We start from the raw sequence: 25609 nt of genomic DNA, 5'->3' as shown, positions 1-25609 counted from the left end.
TGGTACATGACTCTTTCTTGATTTTTGTTATGCAGACAAAAGCAAATCATGTTAAAGTAAATCATGTGATATGAAAATTATTACCATTCCATGAAAAGATGTAGATCAAATCATGCTTCCTCTCTCTCTCTCTCTCTCTCTCTCTCTCTCTCTCTCTCTCTCTCTCTCTCTCTCTCTCTCTCTCTCTCTCTCTCTCTCTCTCTCTCTCTCTCTCTCTCTCTCTCTCTCTCTCTCTCTCTCTCTCTCTCTCTCTCTCTCTCTCTCTCTCTCTCTCTCTCTCTCTCTCTCTATCTTATCTTAATGAAGTTCCTATTCAGTTTCTAAAAGGAAGCCTATATATAAGACTATGTCATATTATCTTTGATATGTTGTGTTAACACCTTCTCAGCTCATGTTCCAACATAAAAATAAGGAATCTGTTTTATGTTGATCAGCTCCCTGACATGAGGCCTGGCCTGAGGTGTAGTTGGTATACTCTGTGACACTCCGCCCTGAGTGCCAAGTTCCATGCTTCCTGGCGTCTTTTAGTAGCAGAACAGAAAAACTCATCAAATTGAGGCAAGTTTAGAACATATTGATGGGTACATCAAAGAGCTTGTTACGAGAAGGAAGAAGCTTTTTTTTCTAAGTCTCAGATGATCTCTGATGGCATTCGTAGCTTCTGGGTTGGTACAAGCTAGTGGTCCTCTACGTTAATAGATTCCAAATGGTTGTTACTTATTAGTCACAGGAAGCCAGCTCTGTCGTGGAGGTGGACAAGGGATTTGGAAAGCTAAAGCTAACCTAGAATAAGATAACCAGGATGTGGGCCTGCAACATCCCCACTTCTCCACATCTCTGTAGTTCTAGTCATTCAATCAGTTTTGCACACACGGCTTCTTTCCAGGAATTCTCACCAATAGTTCCACCCGTCTACAAAGCATCCTGGGGGCGGGAGGCGGGGGGTGCACATATTACTTGGCCAATACTATAAAGTCACCAGTAGGAAGGCTCATTCCTAGGATCTGATGTAGATGAGACTGAGTCTTCAACAACAACCTTCAGGAAAGAATATCAGATTAAAAAATTAAGAAAGAAATTTGTGGGTTATATAAAAACTAGTAGCCATCATAGTCCAGATCTGACTTATATTTTTTTATCCCCTCTGTATGACACATAACATTTACTTGTGACATTTAATAAGACAGTTTAGTCTAATGGCATGAACAGACAAAGGAGACACGTGTTCTACATAACCAAAATTTGCATTAGAAATAGCCTCCTAACATTTTTTAAACACAAACCAGTTTCAGTTCCTACTTTCATTTAGAGTCGTATGCAATCAGTTGTTAGTTTCAAAGTCATATATAAAATCATATTTCTATCTGGCATAGTGGTACATGGCTGTAATCTGCGTCTTTGGCAGATAGAAACAGGAAGATCGTGATCCAAAATTCATCTTCAACTATATAATAATTTCAAGGCCAGCTCAGGCTACATCATTCTCTGTTTCAATATTTTTTTTTTTAGTTTATCTTCTTTTTTAAGAAATTCGGCGTTTGTTTCAATTTTGAAAGCATTTTATTAGTTATAAATTATGGTGCAACATAGAATAAAATTCATCTACTAAGTAAAAAAAAATTCTAAAACTACTAGTAATAATTTTCCAGGGACCTTTAAAATAGTTTTCAGATTTTCATAAAGCTACTGTTTTTTGAAAAGTGTAAGTATATGTGCCAGAAAATGCTACAGATTTTCAAGAAGCATTTTTACCATCTCCAAAGATGCTAGAGAGTGTCATCTGTATATTTTCACAGCATCGTTTATGCAACTGGAGGTAGGCTTCACTGCTGCCAAGGTCCCGCCTCCTCCCTGTCTGCTCCTCAGTTGCCTTCAGCATCTCCTGGACCACAGACCTCCATCTTCTCTGCCTATATGCTGATTCCAGAAGCAACTTCTAGAGGGAAACTACAGATTGCCTCTAGGATAAGTATATGGGAAGGAAGAAGGAAGCATTGGGACTTGGGGAAATGGCTAACATGGCATTCTTCTGCAGAGAAATAATCTTTAAAAATAACAAGACTGAAGTAAAAAAGCATGTGGAAGATGAAAAAAACAGTGATAGAGCTGGAAATTTCTAACAGGTAAGAAATTGGGAAACAAAGTTGTAAAAAAAATATTTAACTTGTAAATATGGTTTTCAGACATGCATTTTGTGCTGGTATTCTAAATATAAAGTATGAGGTTATTAAAAATCAGAATTTTCCTGCTTTCAAGTTTAATTGTACCAACTGTCTTCTTGTTTCTTTGATCTGAGAAGCAAGGTTATAGCTTTAGAATGAACCATTGTAGGAAAATTATCAATTAACCAGAGCTACAATTTACACAATGAGGACTTAACTACTTTGTTTGTCTATTAGTAAACAAGCTTTAAATTCCAGTAAACTTATTTTATCGGCAGAGACAAACTTTCTTTCTCTGACACATTTGATGTGGTGATAGTTTAAGAATTGAAGAGTATAACATTCCTAAAGTGACAAGCTCAGTCATTGTCCAGCAATGTGTGCAGAATTGATCTGAAGACTCGCTCCGGGTGATCAAATACTTGTGGTTTCCACTAACACCTGACATGGGCTGAGCCACCTGTCAAGTTCAAGAGGAAAAAAAAAGAAACTCTTTCCATCAGAGAAAAGTAAAGCATGTGTACTAAACAAATGCATTAGTCAAATGCAATCCTTAAATTATAAGATGCTACACACTTCTGCAAAAGATAGATATAAAACTGAGTTTTTAAATGGTCAAATAGCTGAACAGAATAAAGAAGTTTGCATAATGTTGAATGATCAGGCCAACTGTACTTTTTTAATAAGGCTGTGAAAGAGTGTGATGTGTTTCTTGATATTTACTGTGGGTGCTCACTGAAGGTCTTCGCCCTTAAGGATGTACAAGACGCTAGTTATAATTTATCTTCATGGAATAATTTATTTGACTGATTTTTTTAACAAATTAAATTACCAAATATACAAAAAATATGGGTTGTGTATGGTGTAGAATATGCAGATCTAGTCTATTATAGACAACCCAGTGGATGGTGGTTTCCAGATTTGTAAATCAAAAATGAAGTACCATTCCAATTAAAGTACAAGACTGTATAGAGATTAGGTTAAGACATCCCACCTTGTCAATACATGACTGTTTGGTGAATGAACTGTAAAATGTGCAGTACTTTGCAAAACATTAATTCTCTAACAACTAAAAGTCCTATTTGCATTAACACTACCATAGAATTTATGTTCCTAGAAATTTAAAGAGGAATAGTGACTCAGACAGACAGACAGAAACAGCGAGATCCAGAATGCTTCTGCTCTATTTTGAACAATTACAAATAGAAAACATAGAATCGTTTTTAAAAATATATACCAAGAAGCAGCAGAAAATAATTGGCAAGCACATGGAACTCTGACAGTCAGGAGATTTGAGCTGCGTTCACAGTAACCTCTCTCAGGTACAGAAGGATCACTTTCAAGCCAAAGAGTTGGCAGTTTCTTACAAGCTAAAATATAGTTGTAAATAATTTTAAATATGCTTTTGTTTTCCCTAAATGTGTTGCACAGTTAAAGAAAGAGGAAAAATGAATTAGAGAAGGACAGATGAACAGAAAACTGAGCTAGTGATGAGAAAAATGAGTGTTCAAGGACAAATACATACAAACTCTACACCCTATTTCTTCTTTCCCTCCAAAAAGAATTGCATTAATGAAAAAAAAAAGATAAACACACCCTAGCAAAAACATCCAAATATGGAAATTTTTAAAAAATATCATGGAGATTTTCATAAAGTAATGTTCTTAATTTGTTCATCTTGAAACATATAAACACAGAACATTTTTAAATTAATCTAATATGAAATTATTTCACCACAGGACATAAATAACACAAGTCAAAGTAGGTGCCTCATTAGCAAGACACAATCAAGTTGAAGGTTGTAGATTACCTCTGTCCGTCATGTGCCGCCCGCGAATTCGAGCCAGATGTCACTTGTTCATCTGAGTTCGTACGTATCTAGCATTTCTACCAAGCAGTGCAAGATGAACATTCCTAAAATAGAACTGTATCCTAAGAAAGGTTCAATGAACTAGAGCTTAGCCTTATTTGGCCTCCAGGTAATCAGGATTTACAGATTTAAACTTCAGATTTACCAATTATGCAAAGTGCAAAGCCCACAGTGCAATTTAAAGCCCATATTTAGAGATTTCCCTACTAATCTCTGAACTGTGCAGACGGCATTGGATAACACAATTCCCGCATTCATCTCTGAGTCTCTCCCCGGTGAAGCCCATCCAGTAATTTTCTGCCTTTTGTGAGCCTAGAGCCTCTCTAGGAATTTATAGACTTAAGAGCATTTTTTCCTTAAGTACTAATCAACACACAAAGGAGTAGATAGGTTTCTATACAGCCTTGTACCTGCTGTTGTGGGATGCTGAGCACCCACGTGCTCTGTGAAAACATCTACATGAAAGGACAAAAGAAAGGCTGCTGATGTTGATTCCTTTCTTTCTTGCTCATCTGCTAGGGACTCTGTAGAGTTCTATGCATTTTCACACCTGTAAATAGAAAACTGTTATCAGTGCTAGCACCACAGAATTCATAGGAAGTATGTTTTTCTTACAGACAATAACAACTACGGAGAAAATCAGACACATGCGCTGGCGCTCGAGCGCGCGCACACACACACACACACACATACACATGAGTTTGATGAGCTTATTTGGCTCCAGCTAATTTCTTGGAACTTTTGAAACTTGATTTATCTGTAAATTAAATTATATAGAAGTAGAACTTTCTTACCCCTTCCGACAAAAGGTAATGTTGGAGATGTAAGCAGTGTATATGTAGATAGATAGATAGATAGAATAGATAGATAGATAGATAGATAGATAGATAGATAGATAGATAGATAGACAGATAGACAGATAGATGAATAGGTGTAGATGTAGATAGATAGATTATAGATATAAATATAGATATAGATAATGTCGATATAGATATAGAATGTACTCTCAGTGTTTGGAAGATGGAAGCAAGATTAGTTCTGCCCAAGTGACTGACATAGTCAACAATACAAAAAAATGAGTAGTGCTTAGCGGTTTATGAAATGTTCTCAAACTATCATTTCATTGGCCATTTTACAAAGACATGAAATGAAGAGACAACCTTTACATTTAATTTGTCTGATGAAGAGATTGAATATGAGAGGAGTGGCAGCTAGCTAGCGGCAGTGAGGTCCCCTGTGAGGAAGCCCCACACTGTGCCAGCACACCAGACTGCACACGTCGTTCCTGCCCATCTCCTTCCCGTTCCTTTTCCCCTCCAAGTGAATTTTGCTTGATGGGAGGCCTTTAACTGGCAATCAAAGCTTTCTATTTCTCACCTGTATTTCCAATCTATCAACCGACATAAAAAGCTTAAATACCTCTTAAATTTTCCCTTCAGTCAATATGTGTGAACTTCAGGTTTGTATAAACCCTGACTCACCCAAGCCCTAAACCTTTATTTTGAAGGTTTTAAACATTGTTATTTCTCCTTGTCACCACATCACCTTCAAGTCCCTTGAGGCTTTCTTTATAAAGTATACTGTGTTTGTCGATGGTTCCTATTCATCCACTGTATTTTTATGGTGTTCTTCATTGTGGTGTTTATTGTACAGGGGGGGAAAAATGTATTCTTGAGGTGATTTCATTCCATTAACAATCTTCTAAGCCTTTGAACTCGGGGAAGAGCAAGCCAAAGTAATTTCATAAAGCAAAGAAAAGTTCATCCCCCACCAATTCCTATTGCTCGGTTTTCTTTATCAATGTTATTTGTGTTTCTTTCCCCAGATTCCCAAAGAATAACCCAATATGAGGAGGTTTTTCATCCCTTCCCCTCCATCCTCCCTCCTGGTGTCCTCTTTAGGACAGAAATCTCACCATTTATATTTAGTTTATTAAGCTTGTGATGTCTCCTGATATGAATAATTCCACTGAATACGACTACTCTAAACTATGCTGAGCCATAAGACCAGAGCCCCTTATCCACTGGACATTAGTTGAAATCTGGAGGAAAAATGAATTGGTGGAATTGATTCTTTAAAATTTAATTCTAAGTAATAGATGTCTACACATTTAATGCCTTCTTTGTTTCTTAACATCTGAGCAGGGTACCAAATGTTTACTTCATCCCAGAGAGTGAGACACAAAAAGAGAAGCCCTGCACTAGTCCATAGCAACTGTGTTTTGTAATCTTAGCTCCTTTTTTAAAAACGTATTTATTTATTACATATACCACAAAGAGGGCACCAGGTATCATTGCAGATGGTTGTGAGCCATCATGTGGTTGCTGGGAATTGAACTCGGGACCCTTGGGAGACCAAACAGTGCTCTTAATCTCTGAGCCATCTCTCTGGCCAGTGATCCTAGTTCTTATCTTGAAGACTATAGCCTAGCTCTGGACAGTCTTCAGCCAGCACATACACTAAGCATCTTCTCTCTGCCGTACATTGGCAGAGAGTTACTTGGCCAAAGTTACTTAATTATTACAACAACTAAGGCAGGTAGGCATTATTTACTCCCATTTTTTTTCAGTTAGAAATCTGACTTAAATCATTTCAGTAAAGCTCTCAAGTATATCCAAGCTGTAGCCTGCAGGCCACGGCGGCGATGGTAGCTATGAAAGTAGCATAACACAAAGTCATAAACGTGCTTCAAAAATTATAAACATTTTTACATTTTTTTGTAACTTAATCACATGGTTCTCAACAGTGAGCTTTGTAGATGGCAATGCTGTCTTCCAGGCTCAGAAATTTGTACACACCTGCCCGGAACCTGTCTTGGTCCCATTCCTTTGTGCTGCTGTATGGAAGTCCCATATGCTCAATGATTTATAAGCAACAGAAATTTATTTCTCAGTTTTACTCACTACTAAGTCCAAGTTCAGATGTGGGGAGGAACACTGCCTGTTTCTCAGGATGATGCTTTTATAGAGGGGACAAGTACTGGTCCTTAAATGTGGGAGGGACAGAAGCAGCAAAGCCTTTGAGAGATAGATGGATGTGTGTGTCCATGCACGCTGGAGTACATGGGAGATGGGTTTTTGGAAGAGATGAGACACAAAGGCTTGCCCATGTTAAGTAGGCATTCTACCACTAAGCTACATCCAAAGCCCTCACCCCTTTTATGTGGCATTAATCTTTGATGGGAAAGATCATTAGGCCTGTTTAACTCCTAAAAGTCCTACTTCTTAATACTGTTATCATGAATATGGGCCATGAGTTTTCAAGTGAATACAAACACTCAATGTTATGACAGACACAAATCCAAACATAGTATTCTGGCCTCCACACTACAATCTCTACCTTAGTGATTTATATAATTTATTGCATGAAGAGGGCACATAGACATATGGCCCTGAAAAATAGGCAGAAATTAAAGGGGATGGAAATATATATCTGCACTACTTTACATAGTTACCAGGATGTTGTCATATGTGTGTTTTAATGCTTCTGACGACTATACTGATAGAACAAATAAAATACCATGAAGTGACAAGAGAGAAAGACTAAACAGAGACTCACTTCACTCACGTCCACATCCTCTCAGGAGCATTATCCTATTTGTAGCACAATTACCTATATTGTTAAGGTTTTATGGGCTGGAGAAATAGCTCTGTTGATAAAGTGCTAATATGCATGAAGTCCTAGGCTCTATTCCCAGGACTACATAAAACCTTGTGGGCTGATGAACATGGGTAATCCCAGTACTCAAGAGGTGGAAGCAGGAGGATCAGAATTTTGGGCTCATCCTTTTGTACCTAGTGAGTTTGAGGGAAACCTAGGCTACATGATACTCTCTCCAAAAACAAAACTTTATATTAATATTCTGGGTTCTGTTTGATTTTTAGGATCTCAAGAGCATGCTGATGTCATTTATGTCTTTCCATCAGATAGAAACAGAGAAGATGGTTCAACTCATTAATTATCTACTGAGAATTTCAGAGCCAGGGTCCCTCAAGAAGTGATGACCAAATGTCCATTGATGATACACATGAGCTTAGAAAATCTCCTATTAGAATCCTGATGTAATGGAAGTGCACCCAAACCATCCAGCATCTAACCAAACCAGTGCCAAGAACAACAACTCTGCACTTTTCTACTTTGAATCTTGTCATCCCCCTTTTTTAGCCATACTCTTACTACTCATAGCATATACTGTGGTCCTAATCATAGGCATTTTTGGAAACCTCTCTCTTATCATCATCATCTTTAAGAAGCAGAGAGAAGTTCAAAATGTTACTAACATCCTGATTGCTAATCTGTCCCTCTCTGACATCTTAGTGTGTGTCATGTGCATCCCTTTTACAGTCATCTACACTCTGATGGACCACTGGGTATTTGGGAACACCATGTGTAAACTCACTTCCTATGTGCAAAGTGTCTCCATCTCTGTTTCCATATTCTCCCTCGTATTGATTGCTATTGAACGATATCAGCTGATTGTGAACCCTCGTGGCTGGAAACCCAGGGTATCTCATGCCTATTGGGGCATCATCTTGATTTGGCTCATTTCCCTTACATTATCTGTTCCCTTATTCCTGTCCTACCACGTCACCAACGAGCCCTTTCACAACCTCTCTCTTCCTACTGACATCTACTCCCACCAGGTAGCCTGCGTGGAGACTTGGCCTTCTAAATTGACCCAACTCCTCTTTTCCACATCATTATTTATGCTTCAGTATTTTGTCCCTCTGGGTTTCATTCTTATCTGCTACCTGAAGATTGTTATCTGCCTTCAAAAAAGAACTAAGAAGGTGGACAAGAGGAGGGAAAGTGAGAGCCGCCTCAATGAGAACAAGAGGGTAAACGTGATGTTGATTTCCATTGTAGTGACTTTTGGAGCCTGCTGGCTGCCCTTGAACATCTTCAATGTCATCTTTGACTGGTATCATGAGATGCTGATGAGCTGCCACCATGACCTGGTATTTGCAGTTTGCCACTTGGTTGCTATGGTTTCTACATGCATAAACCCTCTCTTTTATGGCTTTCTCAACAAAAATTTCCAGAAGGACCTTATGATGCTTATTCACCACTGTTGGTGCGTTGGACCTCAGGAAAGATATGAAAATATTGCCATGTCCACTATGCACACAGATGAGTCCAAGGGATCATTAAAATTAGGTCACATACCAGCAGGCGTATAGAAACTCATAACCAAACCAACACCCTTCTAAAGAAGGAGAAGGAATGGCATGGAATAGCGCAAGATGCAGAGAAAGCCAGAGTTACCCACATAGTACCTTCAGGCCAAGTTTTGCTTTAAGTTAAGCGTGTCTATTCCATTCATCCATAGAACACACAGAGATGTACCCTCACCCTTTCTTTTTCACTTTCCCTTCTGGAAGTATAATGACTCAACATAGCCATCATCACGTGGATAGAACATGAAGATGAGAAAGCATATAAAATGGACAGCAGGGATGTCTGGGGTACCACGTTCCTGTTATTCACTGGAACAGTCACTAAGTTCAGAGTTGTGCTATAGCCAGTAAAATCCATTGCTATGCCTACTTCACATCTTCAGATGTAAAACTATAACCTTCAACCACATAACTATTGAATTAATAGGATAAATCAAAAAATGTGGTGTCATAATTTATTGGTTAACTGTGTCCAGATTATAGCTGGAAATGAGTTTAACCTTTAGATCACTCTAAAGTTATTACAGTTATAATTAATTTCCCTGTCTGAATCAGATCCTTAACCTGTGACAACACTCTATTTCTTTTTCCTAACAATGTTATTGAGACCAGAAAAACTAGTCATAGATTGACTAGCACTCCAGTAATACCAGCCATCATTTTAACTAATGAATATCCTGTAGTGATAGAGATTTCATTCCAAAATGGCTTTTTATCCTGATGCCTTTATGTATATGAAGTAGGAGTCATTATAACTTTGTAAACTGGAATATTTTTATCAACAGTAGCATAATTAACTCCATCACCTCAGAAAATTATCTTCTATCTCATTAACTTAACATTATTAAAGTATCCTCATTAAATAGGGGCATCAGCTGGATTATTTTCAACAAGATAATTGACCTATTGTTTCAACAGCTACTAACTCAGAGACATCCTCACACAAGCTTTACCACTTTCTTAGATAAGCCTCCTTGATACCTATTACATTGGCACTAGAGCCTATGTGTACTGTATACAAATGTAAACTGCCTTCTTTTGAATAAATATTCTCCTAATACATGTAATTATATTTTACCTTCTTGGAATTCTATCACTGCCTTCCCCCTTTCTCCTTTCTTCCATCCCTTTCTAATTCTCATCAGAATGTATGTTCTCTGCCATTTGAGGATGCATGAACCATGGAAGTACTGTAGGACACCCAAGGGAACTGAAATACAACAGCCTCGCAATGTTGAGTGTGGGTTGACACATGAGAATCCTAAAGGCACAGGACTCTGACACCTTAGCCAACCAGCTGGTGTGTCTTTCTCCTTAGCTACTCTACCCCTATTCGTAGAGGGAGTTCTGTAATTAATATTCTGTATAATCACTACTTTCTTAGTAGAGAAATACTGACCCTAGTTCTATTGCTAAACAACACTGCTCAAATTACTAAAAACAGGGAGTGCACCAAACAAGCACTAGCATTGTTCTCTCTTCTGACCCATACAGCTGTACAGTCTCCTCTACTAGGACTCACCCTGGCTGCACAATAAAAGTGTAGTTTTTCTTCTGCTTCTTCTACTTTTCTTTTTTTTTATCTATAGAATACAGTCATTTATTCCTCTTATTATGAGTAAAAGCTTTGAAAGGAATTTATCAGAACTTGCCATAAACTTATATTTACCAAGCTCTATAAAGCTGAGATTTTTTTCTTTATTAATTTATTCTGAGTATTGTTTAAGAAGTAATAAGCAGATTATGTTGACCATTGCTTGTAAATTAATTGATTTTTGCTGTATGATTTGTCATATGTTGTATAGAACTGTTTTTATTTCTTTGTTAGATTGTTTTCTTGCACTGTGGATTTTTAAAGGCTCTATTGATTGTAAAAGAAGAAAATCATGATGTAATCTGTAATGAAAAAAAATGAACTTCATTTCAATAAAATGCTATGATTGTCCCATGGAGTTAGTTATATAGAAGGCAGGAGCAAGCAAGTAACAGATGTGAGAGAGTAAGCTAGAGTGAGGTGAGGAACAGCAAGAGAGATGGATAGATGGGGAATGGTAAAAAAAGACAAGCAAGTAATAGACATGAAAGATAGAGCTAGAGTGAGATGGGGGACAGTAGAAAGAGAAATAAATAGATGGGAAACAAACAAGCAAGAAGATAGAAAGATGGGTAACAAGCAAGGAGATAGAAAGATGGGTAACAGCAAGCAAGCAAGTTAGATAGATACTTAGAAGATAGATAGATAGATAGATAGATAGATAGATAGATAGACAGACAGACAGACAGGAAGCTAGTGACCAAGCAAGAAGCAAGGAGACAGACAGCAGGGTAACAGCAAGCAAGATAATAGTTGGACAGAGAGACAGCAAGTGAGACAGATATGGAGGCAGAGAAAAGTTCTCTTGGGCTTTAACGCCTTCAGGATGTACTGCATACCTGAGTCTTCAAGTATTTCTTTTTCCTCCATTCCTCATCCTCTCCTCAACAACTAGATCCTCTAGCTTGCTTTTCAACCAATGGTTGGTTCCCCTTTACCAGCTGTTCACTGCATGCTCAATTCTCCCTGCCAAGCAGCCACCTCTCTTCTCTCCTTTTTGCCATTCCTGGAACTGGCCTTGTGGAGCGGCATTCTTTGGTGCCCAATGTGGGGCAGATAGTAGGGTAATTAATCATCATTTATTATTACTTTTTGGCATTTTGAGTTATGCTCCTGCTCGTAGAGTGCTGCAGACTTGTTTGACAAGGGAACTGTCAGATCAGGAGTCGGTAATCATGGGTCAAAATGAATCTAAGGAATGGAGCATGTATACTCGGATTCTTAAGAAAACCTTAAAAACAATTTCAGCCAACCAAAATATGTAATAAACATCTTCTATGTGCTTAAATGCAACCAACAGTAAGGGGACATAGTGCCTGTTCTCATTGATTTAAGTCTATCATAAATCATATCTCTTCTAAAAATAAGTAAACAAACTGAAACTGTCGGGGTGGAGTAGCTGCCTGGAATGTTCAAGGCACTGTGTGTGATCCCTGGTACTTCAGAATAAGAAGTTTTAAAAAAATGGACTTAGGATGAGGAAGAATAGAAGAAAGAGTAGAGGAGGAGGAAGAAGAAGAAAGGAAGAAAGAGTGGAAGAGGAGGAGAGGCAGTGGCAGAGGAGGAAGAAAAAGAAGAGAAGGTAGGTGAAGTAAATGCTTTAACACGGCTATAATAAAGAAAATATGACATTATAAATATAGTTATCAAGAATTATCCTCATCAAAATAGATTCTTCCTAGAAGATGCAGAAGATGAATAGGAGTTAAGCAGGGATGGGATGGGGCTAGAGTTCTCTTAGTTGCCTTGCGAATCACAGAGCCCAAAGGGACAACACGCATTTGTCTCTCCACTCACATCTCAACGAATCTGACAAATGATATTGAATGTGGATGAAACCACTCCATCGGACAGTTAGGCAAGTTGCCCAGGGTCAGGCAATGGTAAATCCAGCATCTACCTCTGAAGAACAAGCTGTGTAATTGAGGAATGTCCATAATCCAAACAATTACAAAGGTAGGAATTAAAGGGCAAAGTGAGACTGTGCCTTCTCCCCCAAAACCTACAACCCCAGATACTGCAGAAAACAAATGTTCATTTGCCAGGCTCAGTGGTGCACACCTGTAATCCCAGCACTGAGGGAGGCAGAGGCAGGCAGATCTCTGTGATTTCAAGGCCATCCTGGCCTATAAAGTGAGTCCAGGACAGCCAAGACTACACAGAGAAACTCTATCTTGAAAAACCAAACACTAAAAACAAAACAAACAGGCAAAAGCAACAAATAAAACAAAACAAAAACAAAGAAAGCAAATGGTCATTCAGAACAATTATACATATGGTTAAGTGTGCAAAAATAGAACTGAATTGGGTATTCCTGACCGGACCTGACCAGCATTCCTGTCTGTGAGCTACAGTGACATGAGGTACCTGTGATCTGCCAGGCTATTATGATGAAAGTCATTCAAAAGAATTGAGGTTCAGGTACATGTTACTCTTACAGTAAAATGGGCCTGCCCCTTACTCAAGTGAGAAGAACCAGCACTAAACCCATGGACGCTTAGACAGGCACATTCAGGAAAAGGCAAGCCCTGAGAGAACCGTGGAAGTCTTAAGGACCATTTCCAAGTAAAGCCATTCTTCATCCCTATGTCTTCTAGAAATCATGCCCACAGTCCCTAAAGTCATAGAAAACTCTATTTCTGCTCTGCTTCTGGAAATTATGTACCTTGTTGGCTCTGTTTTTTTTAACAATTAAACCTTATTATACAACCCAACTATCTTACACAAGAGGAAAAAAAGGTTAAAGGAAAATAAGAATGAACCTTCCAGTATCTGTTCCATGGGATGGGTCCTTAGGTGTGTCTGGCCTGCAAGTTGGTCTGGCCTGTTCACTGATCCTTTTCCCGATCCACGTGCACTCGAGCTCAGTCTAAACCTGTTGCCCCTCTCGTCTTCTCTGCCTGTCTGTCTCTCACGTACAAGGGCCAGTCTCCTCCCATCAAGGGACAATTAAAAACACAATAGTCCAGGTAGAGTCCGCTTCCTGAATTCCAGACCCAGGATGGCTCCACCCAGTCTATCTCAAGGTTAATCTCAGGGAGTATCCATGGTGTACGCAAGGGCAAAGCCTGCCAAGACTGCTTTCACCCTGTGACAAAGCTTACAATCCTTCCCACAGCACCTGGTCTTTCAGAAGCAAATGTTGGTTATGGGATTAGAACCCAGAAGAGATGGGGGGCACCCAGTTGAGTGGATGAATTTGAGATACAGCTCATAAGACAACAATTCAGCAGGACCTAGACCTACAGTTTTGTGTAAAGAGACCATAGTTTCTCAAATAGCAAAGGGCAGAAAGCAGCTGGTGGAGCTCATACACTTTTTCATCCTTCTTAGAAGCCACAAGGAGTATTAACTTGCCAAGTGTTGTTAATACTGTCAACCGGATTAGATTCAGAATTGGAATGGAGACATATATCTGTGTGTGCTTATGAGGGCATTTCTAGAAAGTCTTACCTGAATGGGAAGACCCACTGGATGTTGGTGCACTGTCTCACAGGCACCAACATTCATCCTAGACTGAATAGAAAAGAAAAGGTAAATAGCAAACTGAGTATCTATACACACATGCACACACAAACACACACAGGTGTATGTGCACATGTGCATGTGTGTGCATGTGTGTGTGTGTGTACTTCTTCACCACCACAGACTGTACTCTTAAACTAGGAAACAAAATAAAACCTCCCTTCATGTGTTTCTATTTGGTCACAGCAGTGAAAAAAGTAACTAATATTCCTGTAACTTCACAACCACAACATCATTGCCTCTATTGCCGATGGGAAGGAGAACTAATAAGATCCTTTTGAATGCACGGATCTGGCATTTTTTATCCAAATTTTTCATAGACTTGTTCTGGAACCCTGAGTGTGACACTTAGTCTTCCCTTGTCTCAGTGCTACCTCCCATGGAACAGGATTTTTCTGCCGTGGTTTTGGAAAGCCATGTGGAGATGACAAGGCATAGTCTTTCCTAGCTACCTCCATGCTCCAGTAGTCACACTGTGTTGTTGCTTCTAGGAATGGAGAAGAAAAAAAAGAAAACAGAAAAACGTTATCAAAAACACATTGTTCCTAACCTTCAAAAAAGAACTTACCACAATACCGCTCAGTTATTCCATAACATAGAAAAGGAAGAAACATTTGTAAGTCCTTTTTATAAGGGAGGTATTACTCAAAGCCAGATAAAAGAATTATCATGTGAGTTCGAGGCCAGCCTGGTCTACAAAGCGAGTCCAGGACAGCCAAGGCTACACAGAGAGACCCTGTCTCGAAAAAAAAAAAAAAAGAATTATAGGACAATCTTCATAATGAACAGAGTCACTAAAATCCTAGCAAACTGAATTCAAGAACATATCCATAAGAGCATCCACCCCAGTCAAGTTACTTTCATCCCAGAGATGGAGACGTTTCAGCATACGAAAAACAATTAATGTAATTGACCATATAAATTGACTCAAGAACAGAAGCTACCGAATCCAGCATTCTTTTACGATAAGTTCAGAGATTCCAGGGATCCCAGGGCATATCACAACATAACAAAGGCAATGTAAAACAAACACACATCCAACACCCTACTAAATGAAAAGAAACTTGAAGCATTCCCACCCAAGTTAGGAATAAGACAAGATTTATCTACACTCGCCACTCCTATTCAATATTGTGCTTAAAGACTTAGCTAGATCAATAAAACAAATGAGAGCGATAAATAGGATACAAATAATAAAAGGGGGATCAAAGAATCATTATTTGCCGATGATATGAATCTATACATAAAAAATATCCTAAAGAAGCAATCAGGAAACTCCTACAATTGATGATCATACTCAGCAAAGTAGCAGGAACAAAATTAACAAAAATCAGTAAATGCCTTCTTATACAGCAATGACAAATAAAACAAGAATGAAATTAGAGAAGCAATCCCATTCACAATCTCTTCAAAACAAATAAATCTTGAAATACATCTAACCAAGGAAGTGAAAGACAGTACAATGAAACATTAAGACACTAAAGAAAGACTTTGAAAAAGACACCAGAAAATGGAAAGCCCTTCCATGCTCATAGATTGGCAGGATCAATTCTGTGAAAATGGATATCCTTCCAAGAGCAATCTAAATTTGACTACAATCCTCATCAAAATCTGAATGCAATGCTTCACAAAAATAGGGGGGAAATCATATAAGATACAAAAGCATGGGTTAACCAAAATAACCCTGAACAAGAAAAGTACTACTGTGGTATCACCATTCCTGATTTTAAGTTATAAAATTTTAAGACTCATAGTAATAAAAACAGCATGGCACTATATGCAAACAGACACTGAACAATGGAATAGAATTGAGAACTTTCAAATTAGCTCATACTCCTACATATACCTCATTTTGACAAAGAGATCAAACTAAAGGGTGGAGAAATATATACCATCTTTAACAAATGATGTCAGTTAAACTGATTGGAAATATGAAGTGAATGAAACTAGATCTTCACTTTTCATCCTGGACACGGCTTGATTCCAAATGGATCAAGGACTTCAACATAAGGCTTGATACTTGTGTTCATAGATACTATGAATCGAATAAAGGAGAAAAGAGAGGACACTCCTGAACTCATTGACAGAGAAAGAACTTTTGAACAGGTCCCCAATAACATATGCATTATGAGCAACAGTGGATAAATAGGACATCACAAATGGAACATCAGAGGACAGTGAAAAGGAAGCCTACAGGAGGGGGGAAATCCTCTCCAGTTATATATCTCACCAATGGTTGGCATCTAGACTATACAAAGGACTCAAAACCTAAGTGCCAAGGAAACAAATAATGTTATTAAAAATTGGGATGCACAACTAAAAGGAGAGTTATCAAAATAAGATATAAAAATGGCTTTGAAATATTTTTTAATGTTCTTCACCCTTAGCCATTGGGTACATGAAAATTGAAACTACTTTGATACTTACCTTACCATAGTCAGAATGGCTAAGATAAAACAAATGCTGGGAGGGATGTGGGAACAAGGAACACTTAGTCATTGGTGGTGGGAGTGAAAACTGGTGAAGCCATTCTAGAAATCAGTGTGAAGAATTTGCAAAAGACTACAAATAAATTTGTCATATAATTCAGCTACATCACACCTGAACATATTCCCAACAGACTCCATAACTTATTACAGAGATACTTGCTCACCCATACTCACTCATGTTCTATTTCTAATAGTCAGGAAATAGAAACAGCCTAGATATCCACATCTTATGAACAAATAATGTGGTGTGTGTGTGCACGCATGCGCACGTGTATGTGTATGTTGGAATATTATTTGATTGACTGTAATGAAGAATGAAAATCTGTAAGTAAATGGATGGAGCTAGAAACAGTCACTGAGTGAAGTTTTTATGAATACAAATATAAACACTTTTACATGGCTATATTTTTTTTTATTTCTTCTAAGTGAATATCCAGAAGGGGAATGAGTAGACATCATCTCACTTAAGTCTCATAGCATTCAATGGCAGAATAAAAATACCAAAAGCTAATACAAAGTAGGTTTTCATGTCATGGAAGGTTCTAGTTAAAAGTTTGATGTTCACATTCATAAAGCTCTATGACATCGCACATTCATTTATTATCACTGTCATTACACAGACAGATAACTGCCGTCAAGAAAGGCCAACTAACTTGCCAGAGATGGCTGGCTAAAAGGATGGAACTCATCATCATCATCATCATCATTACATAGACAAAAAAATTAAACCTATGAAAGCCAAATAGAAGTCAGTAAATAAGGCTGACTTTCATCCAGTACCTGTTGGATTCTGAAATCCACATTGTTTTATTTGAGTCCTATTCCATCTTGGCATGGATTGACAATAGCAAAAATTCACAGTCACTTCTTTCATTTCTATCTCCTTTTGTAGTCTGAAAATGGTTACATCTGGACTTGTGTCCCCAAGAGGACTGTCATCAGGAGGAAGAGGAAAATGCAGAAGCCTGGAGGTCAGAAGCAGCACACACTTTCTGAGGCAGCCACTGCCATCTTCCCACAGTAGTAGCCTTGCCATTGCTAACTTGCCTTTCAGACATATAGTGGCTCCTCATCTAGGGCTCTGGCAGTGGCCCTTCAGATCTCTCCAGTGGTTACTACAGAGATCTCTCCCACCTTCACATAGCTTGCAAAGTCTTCTAAATCCTCTCCAGTAGTGGGAGAATCAAAATTGCTTCAACACACCCTCTCCCAAACTACATTGAAAACATAATTGAAATGGACAAGCAGTTCTCCAAGGAAGAAATCTGGCTAAAACTCTAAATCAGTTAGTTAGTTAGTTAGTTAGTTAGTTAGTTAGTTAGTTAGCTAGTTAGTTAGCTAGTTAGTTAGCTAGTTTAAAGATAAATATCACTGTATTTCCTGAGCTAACCTAGTGGTCACTATGTAGGCCAAGCAGGGCTAGAACATGGAGATGTGGTCTCAGCCCAGCAAAGCCTTAACTTTTGAATGAACTGATTACTTACTCTTGGAAAAATTATTTTATTTCTTCTTACATTTTAGTAGTAGAGAAATTACTCTGAGTCGATACCGAAGACACAGCTCTTCTGAGAAATAATTATTTTTTATTAATTTTTATTTTTTTAAATTAATTTATTCATATTACATCTCAGTTGTTAGCCCATCCCATGTATCCCCCCATTCCTCCCTTCCTCCCATTTCCCCCCTACTCCCCTCCCCTATGTCTGTGTCTGAGGGGGACCTCCTCCCCCTGTATATGCTCATAGGGTATCAAGTCTCTCCTTGATAACCTATTATCTTTCCTCTGAGTGCCTCCATCCAAGGGACATGTTCAAATATGGGGCACCAGAGTTTGTGTGAAAGTCAGATCTCCTTCTCCACTCAACAGTGGAGAATGTCCAGTCCATCGGCTAGTCTGGGTTCGAGGTTTACTGCCTATTTTTTCCTTGGCTGTTGCCATAGTTTGCGGAGGACTCCAGGGCCCAGACTCGCCTGTAGTTTTCCAGGACCTGCTGGATCCTTCTATTTCCTCTTTCTCCCAGGCTTCTCACACCTAAAGTCTCAATAGGATGTCCTCCCCACTTACCCACTTTCCTGGTAGGTACAGTTTTTCATGGGGACGTACACCTTGGACTAGTGTCTCGATATAAGTGAGTATATACCATTTAGCTCTTTTTGCTTCTGTGTGAACTCACTCATTATGACAATTTCTAGTTCAATCCATTTGTCCACAAATTTTGGAAATTCCTTGTTTTTAATAGCTGAGTAGTATTCCATAGTGTAGATGTACCACAGTTTCTTTATCCATTCTTCTATTGAGGGACACGTAGGTTGGTTCCCAAGTTCTGGCTATTATGAATAAGGCAGCTATGAACATGGTTGAGCATATGTCCCTGTTGTGTGGTAGTGCATCCTCTGGAATATCAAATGTCTGAGAAACACTTAAAGAAATGCTCGACCTCCTTAGTCATCAGAGAAATGCAAATCAAAACGACACTGAGATTCCATCTTACACCCATCAGAATGGCTAAGATCAATAACTCAACTGACACCACATGCTGGCGAGGGTGTGGAGAAAGAGGAACACTCCTTCATTGCTGGTGGGAATGCAAACTAGTACAACCACTTTGGAAAGCTATCTGGTGCTATCTCAGAAAAATTGGAATAGGGCTTCCTCAAGACCCAGCTATTCCACTCCTTGGAGAAATAATTATTTAATCCAGAGTGGAGGTATCTACAACTCTTTTCCAGGGTCTCTCTTCTCTAACTACCAAGCAAGGCAAGAGCAAAGATGGGACTCTGCTGCCACCTTGTGACAGAATTGAGATGCACTGAAAGATGTGAATGATGCCATGACCTGAAAAGCCTAAATGACCCCCAAATTATTTCCTTTTACTACAACTGGGCTCCGTAATTCATAGCCTTTTTTTCCATTTTATGTTCATTTGTGTTGGGGTTTTTTGTTTTGTTTCCTTTGTTTTGGGTTTGGGGTTTGGGGTGTTTTGTTTTGTTTTTTGCCTGTATATATGCCAGTGTGAGAATGTCAGATCTTGGAGTTACAGATAGTTGTAAGCTTCCAGGTGGGTGCTGGGCTTTGAACCTAAGACCTCTGGATGAACAATTAGTGCTCTTAAGCACTGAGCCATCTCTCTAGCTCCTCAGAGCACACTCTTACTACACTCATTTATTTCACTCTCTTAACAATACCATGTATTGGCAGGGCCAGCAGTAGAATTCTCTTCTGTTGTACAATAAACCAAAGCTCAGAGAGACTATTGTGAACAAAGGTTCTCTGAAAATATCTGTACCTTCTATTGAACCCTCTGCAAGGCTATGAAACCTCAATGGCTATGGTGAGATTGGAATATTACAGGTCAAGAGTCAAATTATCTTGGATCATCTCAAGCCTTCTTAATAGACATTTATTACCCTCCTGTGTGTATACGCATGTTGTAACATCTTTGTGAGCATTAGGTAAATTCTTTGAGAGACAGACGCACAGCCCCTACCAATCTCATAGCAATAGAGTATCATCTGAAAGTATCAGAAACCAGTAGCAGAGATTTCCTGTTTTTTTTTTTTCAATCTGCTCTCTTAGTTATGGTCTCTATTGCTGTGACAAAACCACCATGACCAAATGCAACCCTTGGGAGGAAAGGGTTAATTTCACTCACTCACACTTCCACAGGACAGTCTATCATCATCAAAGTCAGGCACCTTGATGTAGTGACTAATTAACAGCATGCATGCCTATCAAAGAGCCAAGTTGCAGATAATTAAAACTAGATACTTTAAAAAACAAGTCCTTTGATTAAGAGTGCTGGCTCTTTCACAGGACCCAGGTTCCATTCTCAGCATTTGCATGGCAGCTCACAACCGTGACTACAGTTCCAGAGGATCCAGTGCCCCCTTCTAGTCTCCACAGGTACTGCCCACACATGGTGCAGACATGCATGCATCCAGACCGAACACCCAAACACATAAAATAAAAATAAATGAATCTTTTACTAGAAGAGGAACGGACACTTATTTAAGGACGAACATAAGAGGAAAACAGAGATCACTCAAGAATGTTTCAAAGAGGAGGCAACACAATACATTGCATGAGGTGCATGAGAGACTTAAAGAGTTTGCTCATCTTCAGACTTTTCTCGTTATTTACAGGCTTGCTCACTAAAGTAGAAAAGACCCTTCCAGTTCCTGGTAAGGTAAGTAAAACTTTTCCACCCACTATTTCTTCAAATGTTTTTTCTTGTATCTCTGCCTTCTCCAACGTCAGTTATCTATTTGATATCTGATAGATGACTTGAGACTTCCCCCCACCCCACTGGCGTGTCATTCTTTTTTTCCTCAGTCTTCATTCTCTGTGTTTTATATTGGATAGTTTCAGTCGTTACATCTTCCAATGTACTAATCTTTTCTTTTACTGTATCTAATCTGCTGTTAATCTCACCCAATATATGTTTAATTTAATATATTCTCCTCTCTAAATATATGACTTTAGTTTTTTGATACCTTCCATCTCTCTTATAGTTAGGCTCCTGTTTTGTTTTGCATCTTTTAGAGCACATTTCTATTTGTTGTAGTGATGCTTCTATGGTCTGTGTCAGTTCTGAATGCTGTCTCTATTAATGAACTAGTAACTCCTGCTGTGGGTTATATTACTTCTTTGCATTTTCCAGACTTTCTGTCATCTTCCTTCCTATAAGGATCACAGGCTAGTGATGCCTGTTGTCCAATGTATAAAAACCATTGTTTCATAAATTTTGTTGGGTTTTTAATTGTTTAAGGTGAGGTGGTAAATTCCGTTCCTAGTATTCCATAGCTATTAATGGAAGACCCTGCAAACTCTATCATAATATATGCCTAATCATTATGTAACAATCATTGCTGTCACAAAAAAAAAGACAGATAAGCAGATAGTGCCTCCTAGTGGGAAAACATCATATTACCTCTGAAACAGTCTTGCAGTGGGGAACAGAAATTCAAATTTGAATCTGGTCTACCCGCTAAACCCAGTGATCAGCATTGGGGACTATCTCAGACTGCACCACAAGTGCAATCAACGCAGTCAATGCTGCAGCAAGCTCCGTGTAATAATCAATTGGTTTTTCTCAATAATTAAATTATAAGCAAACAAAAAGACACTAAAAAGACTACAGATTAAAAGAGACTTAAAAGATGTACAAATGTGTGGACCTTCTCTGGATCCTGAATCAAATGAAATAAAAGACAAAATTATGGCACTAATGAGAAAAGAGAGATTTCAACTCAGCTGATGATATTAAGGAGTTCTTTGGTTTACATGACCTATCAGTATTATTGTTATTATTGTATTTCCCTAGAGAAACATACTGACATTGGTTAGATAAAAATAATATTTACCATTTCCTCAAAATAATATTTTGGGAGGAAAAATGTGGGAGTACAAATGATAAAATTGGTCCTGAATATGTAACTGAGAAGATAGGGTGTAGAGAGAAATGCAAATGTTTACATCTGAAACTTTCTGTTACAGTAATTTTTTTCTAAGATTTATTTATTTATTATTTGTATGTTATTCTACCCACCTGTGTGCCTGCAGCCAGAAGAGGGCACCAGATCCCACTTTAAATGCTTGTAAACCACCCTGTGGTTGCTGGGAATTGAATTCAGGACCTTTGGAAGAACAGACAGTGTGCTCTTAACCTTTCAGCCAAAGAGTCTTAAAACTGAGATATGAAGCCTCAGTTTAGCGCTGACATTCCTCTGCTCCCAACCTATGGAATAATTACCTCTTCCTTGGTCTCAAATTTCTCTATTAAACATAAATAACAATTTGTTATATCCACTTAACTAATTTTGTCTATTTGTTTTTATAGTTCCACTGTTCTTCCTTCCTCAATCTCCCAAGTGACAGAATTACAGGTACATTCCACTGCAGGTGGCATAATTAAGTTTTTGAAGTATTGCCTGGGCAGTGGTGATGCACACCTGTAGTCCTAGCACTTGGCAGGCAGAGGCAGGTGGATAGATGTCTGTGAATTTGAGGCCAGCCTGGTCTACAAAGCAAGGCCAGGACAACCAGAGCTACACAGAGAAACCCTACTTCAGAAAAAAAAAAAAAAGGTGAAGTTTCATTTTCCTTATCTGTGGAAAGGAGATGAAGTTAGTAGTTAATCTTTAAGATTGTATATTGAAACCTTCAACATGGCGTGTTTCAGGAAGTGCTCAAAAAACATTTCCATAATCACTATTCTTAGTTCCAGTTGCATCTAAGAGATACTAGTAGCTGGATTCTGTATATGTGCTGAAGTTGAGAGGCCTCTACATTATTCGATGCCTTCTGTCCTTTTCTACCATATGCATTGTTGTTTTTTTTTAACTTTTAATGAAGTCAAGAACATCTGAGACTTCCCTCCAAAATTCTACAGCATCCCTCCAACTTGTCTGACAGCACAAGCCAACAAGAAAAGGCTTGGCTCCCCCTCCCAGAGACAGTCGCTGCTGTGGGTTGGAAAAACAGAGGCACCACTTGCGTCACTTTCGGAGTATAGTGTGCAGCTGCCCTTCTGGAATGCCACACATCCTGACATTGCTCCCGAGGGCTAAAAACAGCTCAGCCATGCTTGTTATTTTCCAAGGTGGCCTCACTGCAAATAAAACAGGCTCTCTGTACTCTGTATGAAGCTATCTTTTTTTTTTTTTTTTTTTTGAGCAAAAGGTAGTCTTCCCTGCTGGCCTTGTGTTCTTTCTCTGGCAAAGCAAAGTTGTCATTGTAGCTCATGCTCCTAGCAAAGTATCCAAGATGCTTGCTTGCTTTGACCAGGAGTGGGGGGAAAAAACTTCGGTTATGTTTTTTGCAGTGCTCGGCATCTATACAGAGCATTACAGATGCTAAGTAAGGGAGCTAGCCCCTCCCCCACACCACCCCCATTTCTGAGACAGAGCCTCACAATGTGTCAGGCTGGCTTGGATTCACTATGTAGCCTGAGCTGGCCTTGAACTTGAACTCTTTTCTTCCGCCCAAAGAGTGCTTGGATTATACCTCTTCACCTTAACACCCTATTTGTTTCTTTTTGTTTTTATTGTCTTTTTATTGTTGTCATTGATAAAAAATGAGAGTCTTTATTGCCCGTGGGAGGCGGCATGGAGAACATGCCCAAATTGTGGAGCCCTGATCCTCAGAATTCTTTGTCTTTTATGCACAAAACCCACATACTTCTGCTAACAAAAATAGTTAGCAAGAAGCAGAACTACAAAAGCCGAAAAGCAAGGCTAGCTCACTTAGGGCATTTCCTGGATCCTGTTAGTGTGCATAAGGTCGTCAGTAGATTCGGTCCTCATTTCCACTCTGGCAGGTGCCAGAGTCTAAGTGCTGGGTTTTAAAATCTGAATAGTGCCTCCAACATGGCATCACTTATGCTAAGGTCTGGGAGCCTGTGGCATCCCTCATTGGTTCCATGGCCATGAGTCAAGTGGATTCATCATGGGGCAGGATGTTATATTGTCCCTTCAGCCCTAATAATTTAGTAGAGTTTACTATGTTTTACATACTTAAGCAGGCAGTTTGAGCAAGCAGGATCCTATCGTAAGGGCTAGAAGAAAAGAATTAATGGCCCAACCATGATTGTAAGTAAAGTGGTTGACTAAGGGGGAACAGGATAACAAGGACAAATACCAGTTGTTAGATTCTGGGTGTCTCCTTTCTCTTTCCTGCAGGTTATTTCTGACCATTGCTAAACTTTCTCCAATTACCCCTAACTGGTTGGCACAAAGGCAGCAAGTGTCTCCCAGTGCCACACAGAGTCCTTCTCACTTCATAAAGAGAAGGTCCAGATTCTTTCATTCTGAAGGACAACCTCAGCTATAGAGTCTAACTGGGATTCCAGAAGAGAAAGAGAATTTTCTGATTGCTCAGGTCTGTGTCTGCATGAGCGTGGAGATCACTGAAGTTTCATCCCCCATAATCAGAGCTGATCTGCAGCAGAGCCAACAATACCCACCCCCCAAAGTCACCTTGCCAGCTTCTTTTTCTATCATAACTATAGCAGCAACTTCCAACAAATAATACAGCCAACTGGAAGAAACAGAGGCAAGTCTTTTGGATATCTAGTCCCCTGGCCTCTTTCAGGGTCCCAGTGCCTGGAGGTGTGGGCAGTCTGGTAATGACCAGACATTTTCTCACTAACTTTACTGGTAGTGAGCTACTGTTACCCTGGATTCCTGGGAGCTTAGTGGAATGGAGCCCTGGGCCCATTAGTCCTCTCCTAACTGAAAGATGGGACGTCCTTCCCTCTTACACGCTGGGCACTTATTTTTCCAGTGTCCTTATGTACAGTAAGCACATTGGTCCTTCTCCAGCTTCCTCCTCTGCAGGTGTCTCTGGCTTCCCGTCTGAGATCTCTTTTATGAGTCCCTTCAAGCACTACCATTATTGTTCTGGTCAACCTTGTGCTCTGATTTTCTTCGACAGAGTCACAGTTATTGTAAACCTTTGGAGAAATCTCCAATAATTGGGACCTATTCATACCCTGCGATCATCCTAGCATCTGAGTTTCTTTCTAACATCTGGAGCTAACTACGTAACATAAGCAATATTGGTTGCTCTCTGGAGCATCTGGGTCTATGGAGTAAATACCCAGTAAGGCCCAGTGGGTGATTCTTGGGGTCTCTTGTATGACCTCACTCACCTTGGTGGGTTTTCTAGTAGCCACCTTCAATCTTTCCAAAGGGCTCTGGTGAACTTGTTCAGAACCTCGTCACCCTGCTCAGAGTGAAGGTCCAGGCAGGTTAGGCCGAGGGGAAAACTCAATCTATCCAGACTGCCCTTG

General features: G+C 39.2%; 1 protein-coding gene and 1 long non-coding RNA gene across 3 annotated transcripts; one reads left to right on the top strand and one right to left on the bottom strand.

Moving 5' to 3' along the window:
- Positions 1-918: 918 nt before the first annotated feature.
- LOC311596490 lies at positions 919-25609 on the bottom strand. 2 transcript variants are annotated; one of them, XR_014778860.1, is made up of 4 exons: positions 25469-25609; positions 22367-22454; positions 4443-4582; positions 919-1038 (listed from the first exon to the last, which is right to left on the bottom strand). It is a non-coding gene; the product is annotated as an uncharacterized lncRNA (long non-coding RNA). The 2 variants fall into 2 exon arrangements; XR_014778861.1 differs by lacking the exons at positions 22367-22454; positions 25469-25609 and adding an exon at positions 13566-13693.
- LOC311596488 (neuropeptide Y receptor type 6) lies at positions 2038-9212 on the top strand (the record flags this gene model as incomplete). The annotated part of the gene is made up of 2 exons (XM_084779970.1): positions 2038-2123; positions 7917-9212. The coding sequence occupies exon 2, from the start codon at positions 8097-8099 to the stop codon at positions 9210-9212; it is 1116 nt and encodes a 371-aa protein (XP_084636096.1). The 5' UTR covers positions 2038-2123; positions 7917-8096.

The sequence above is a fragment of the Acomys minous genome, assembly GCF_964271855.1.
Source record: "Acomys minous genome assembly, chromosome: 4".
Lineage (NCBI taxonomy): Eukaryota > Metazoa > Chordata > Mammalia > Rodentia > Muridae > Acomys > Acomys minous.
This window is presented reverse-complemented; position numbering and strand designations above follow the sequence as displayed.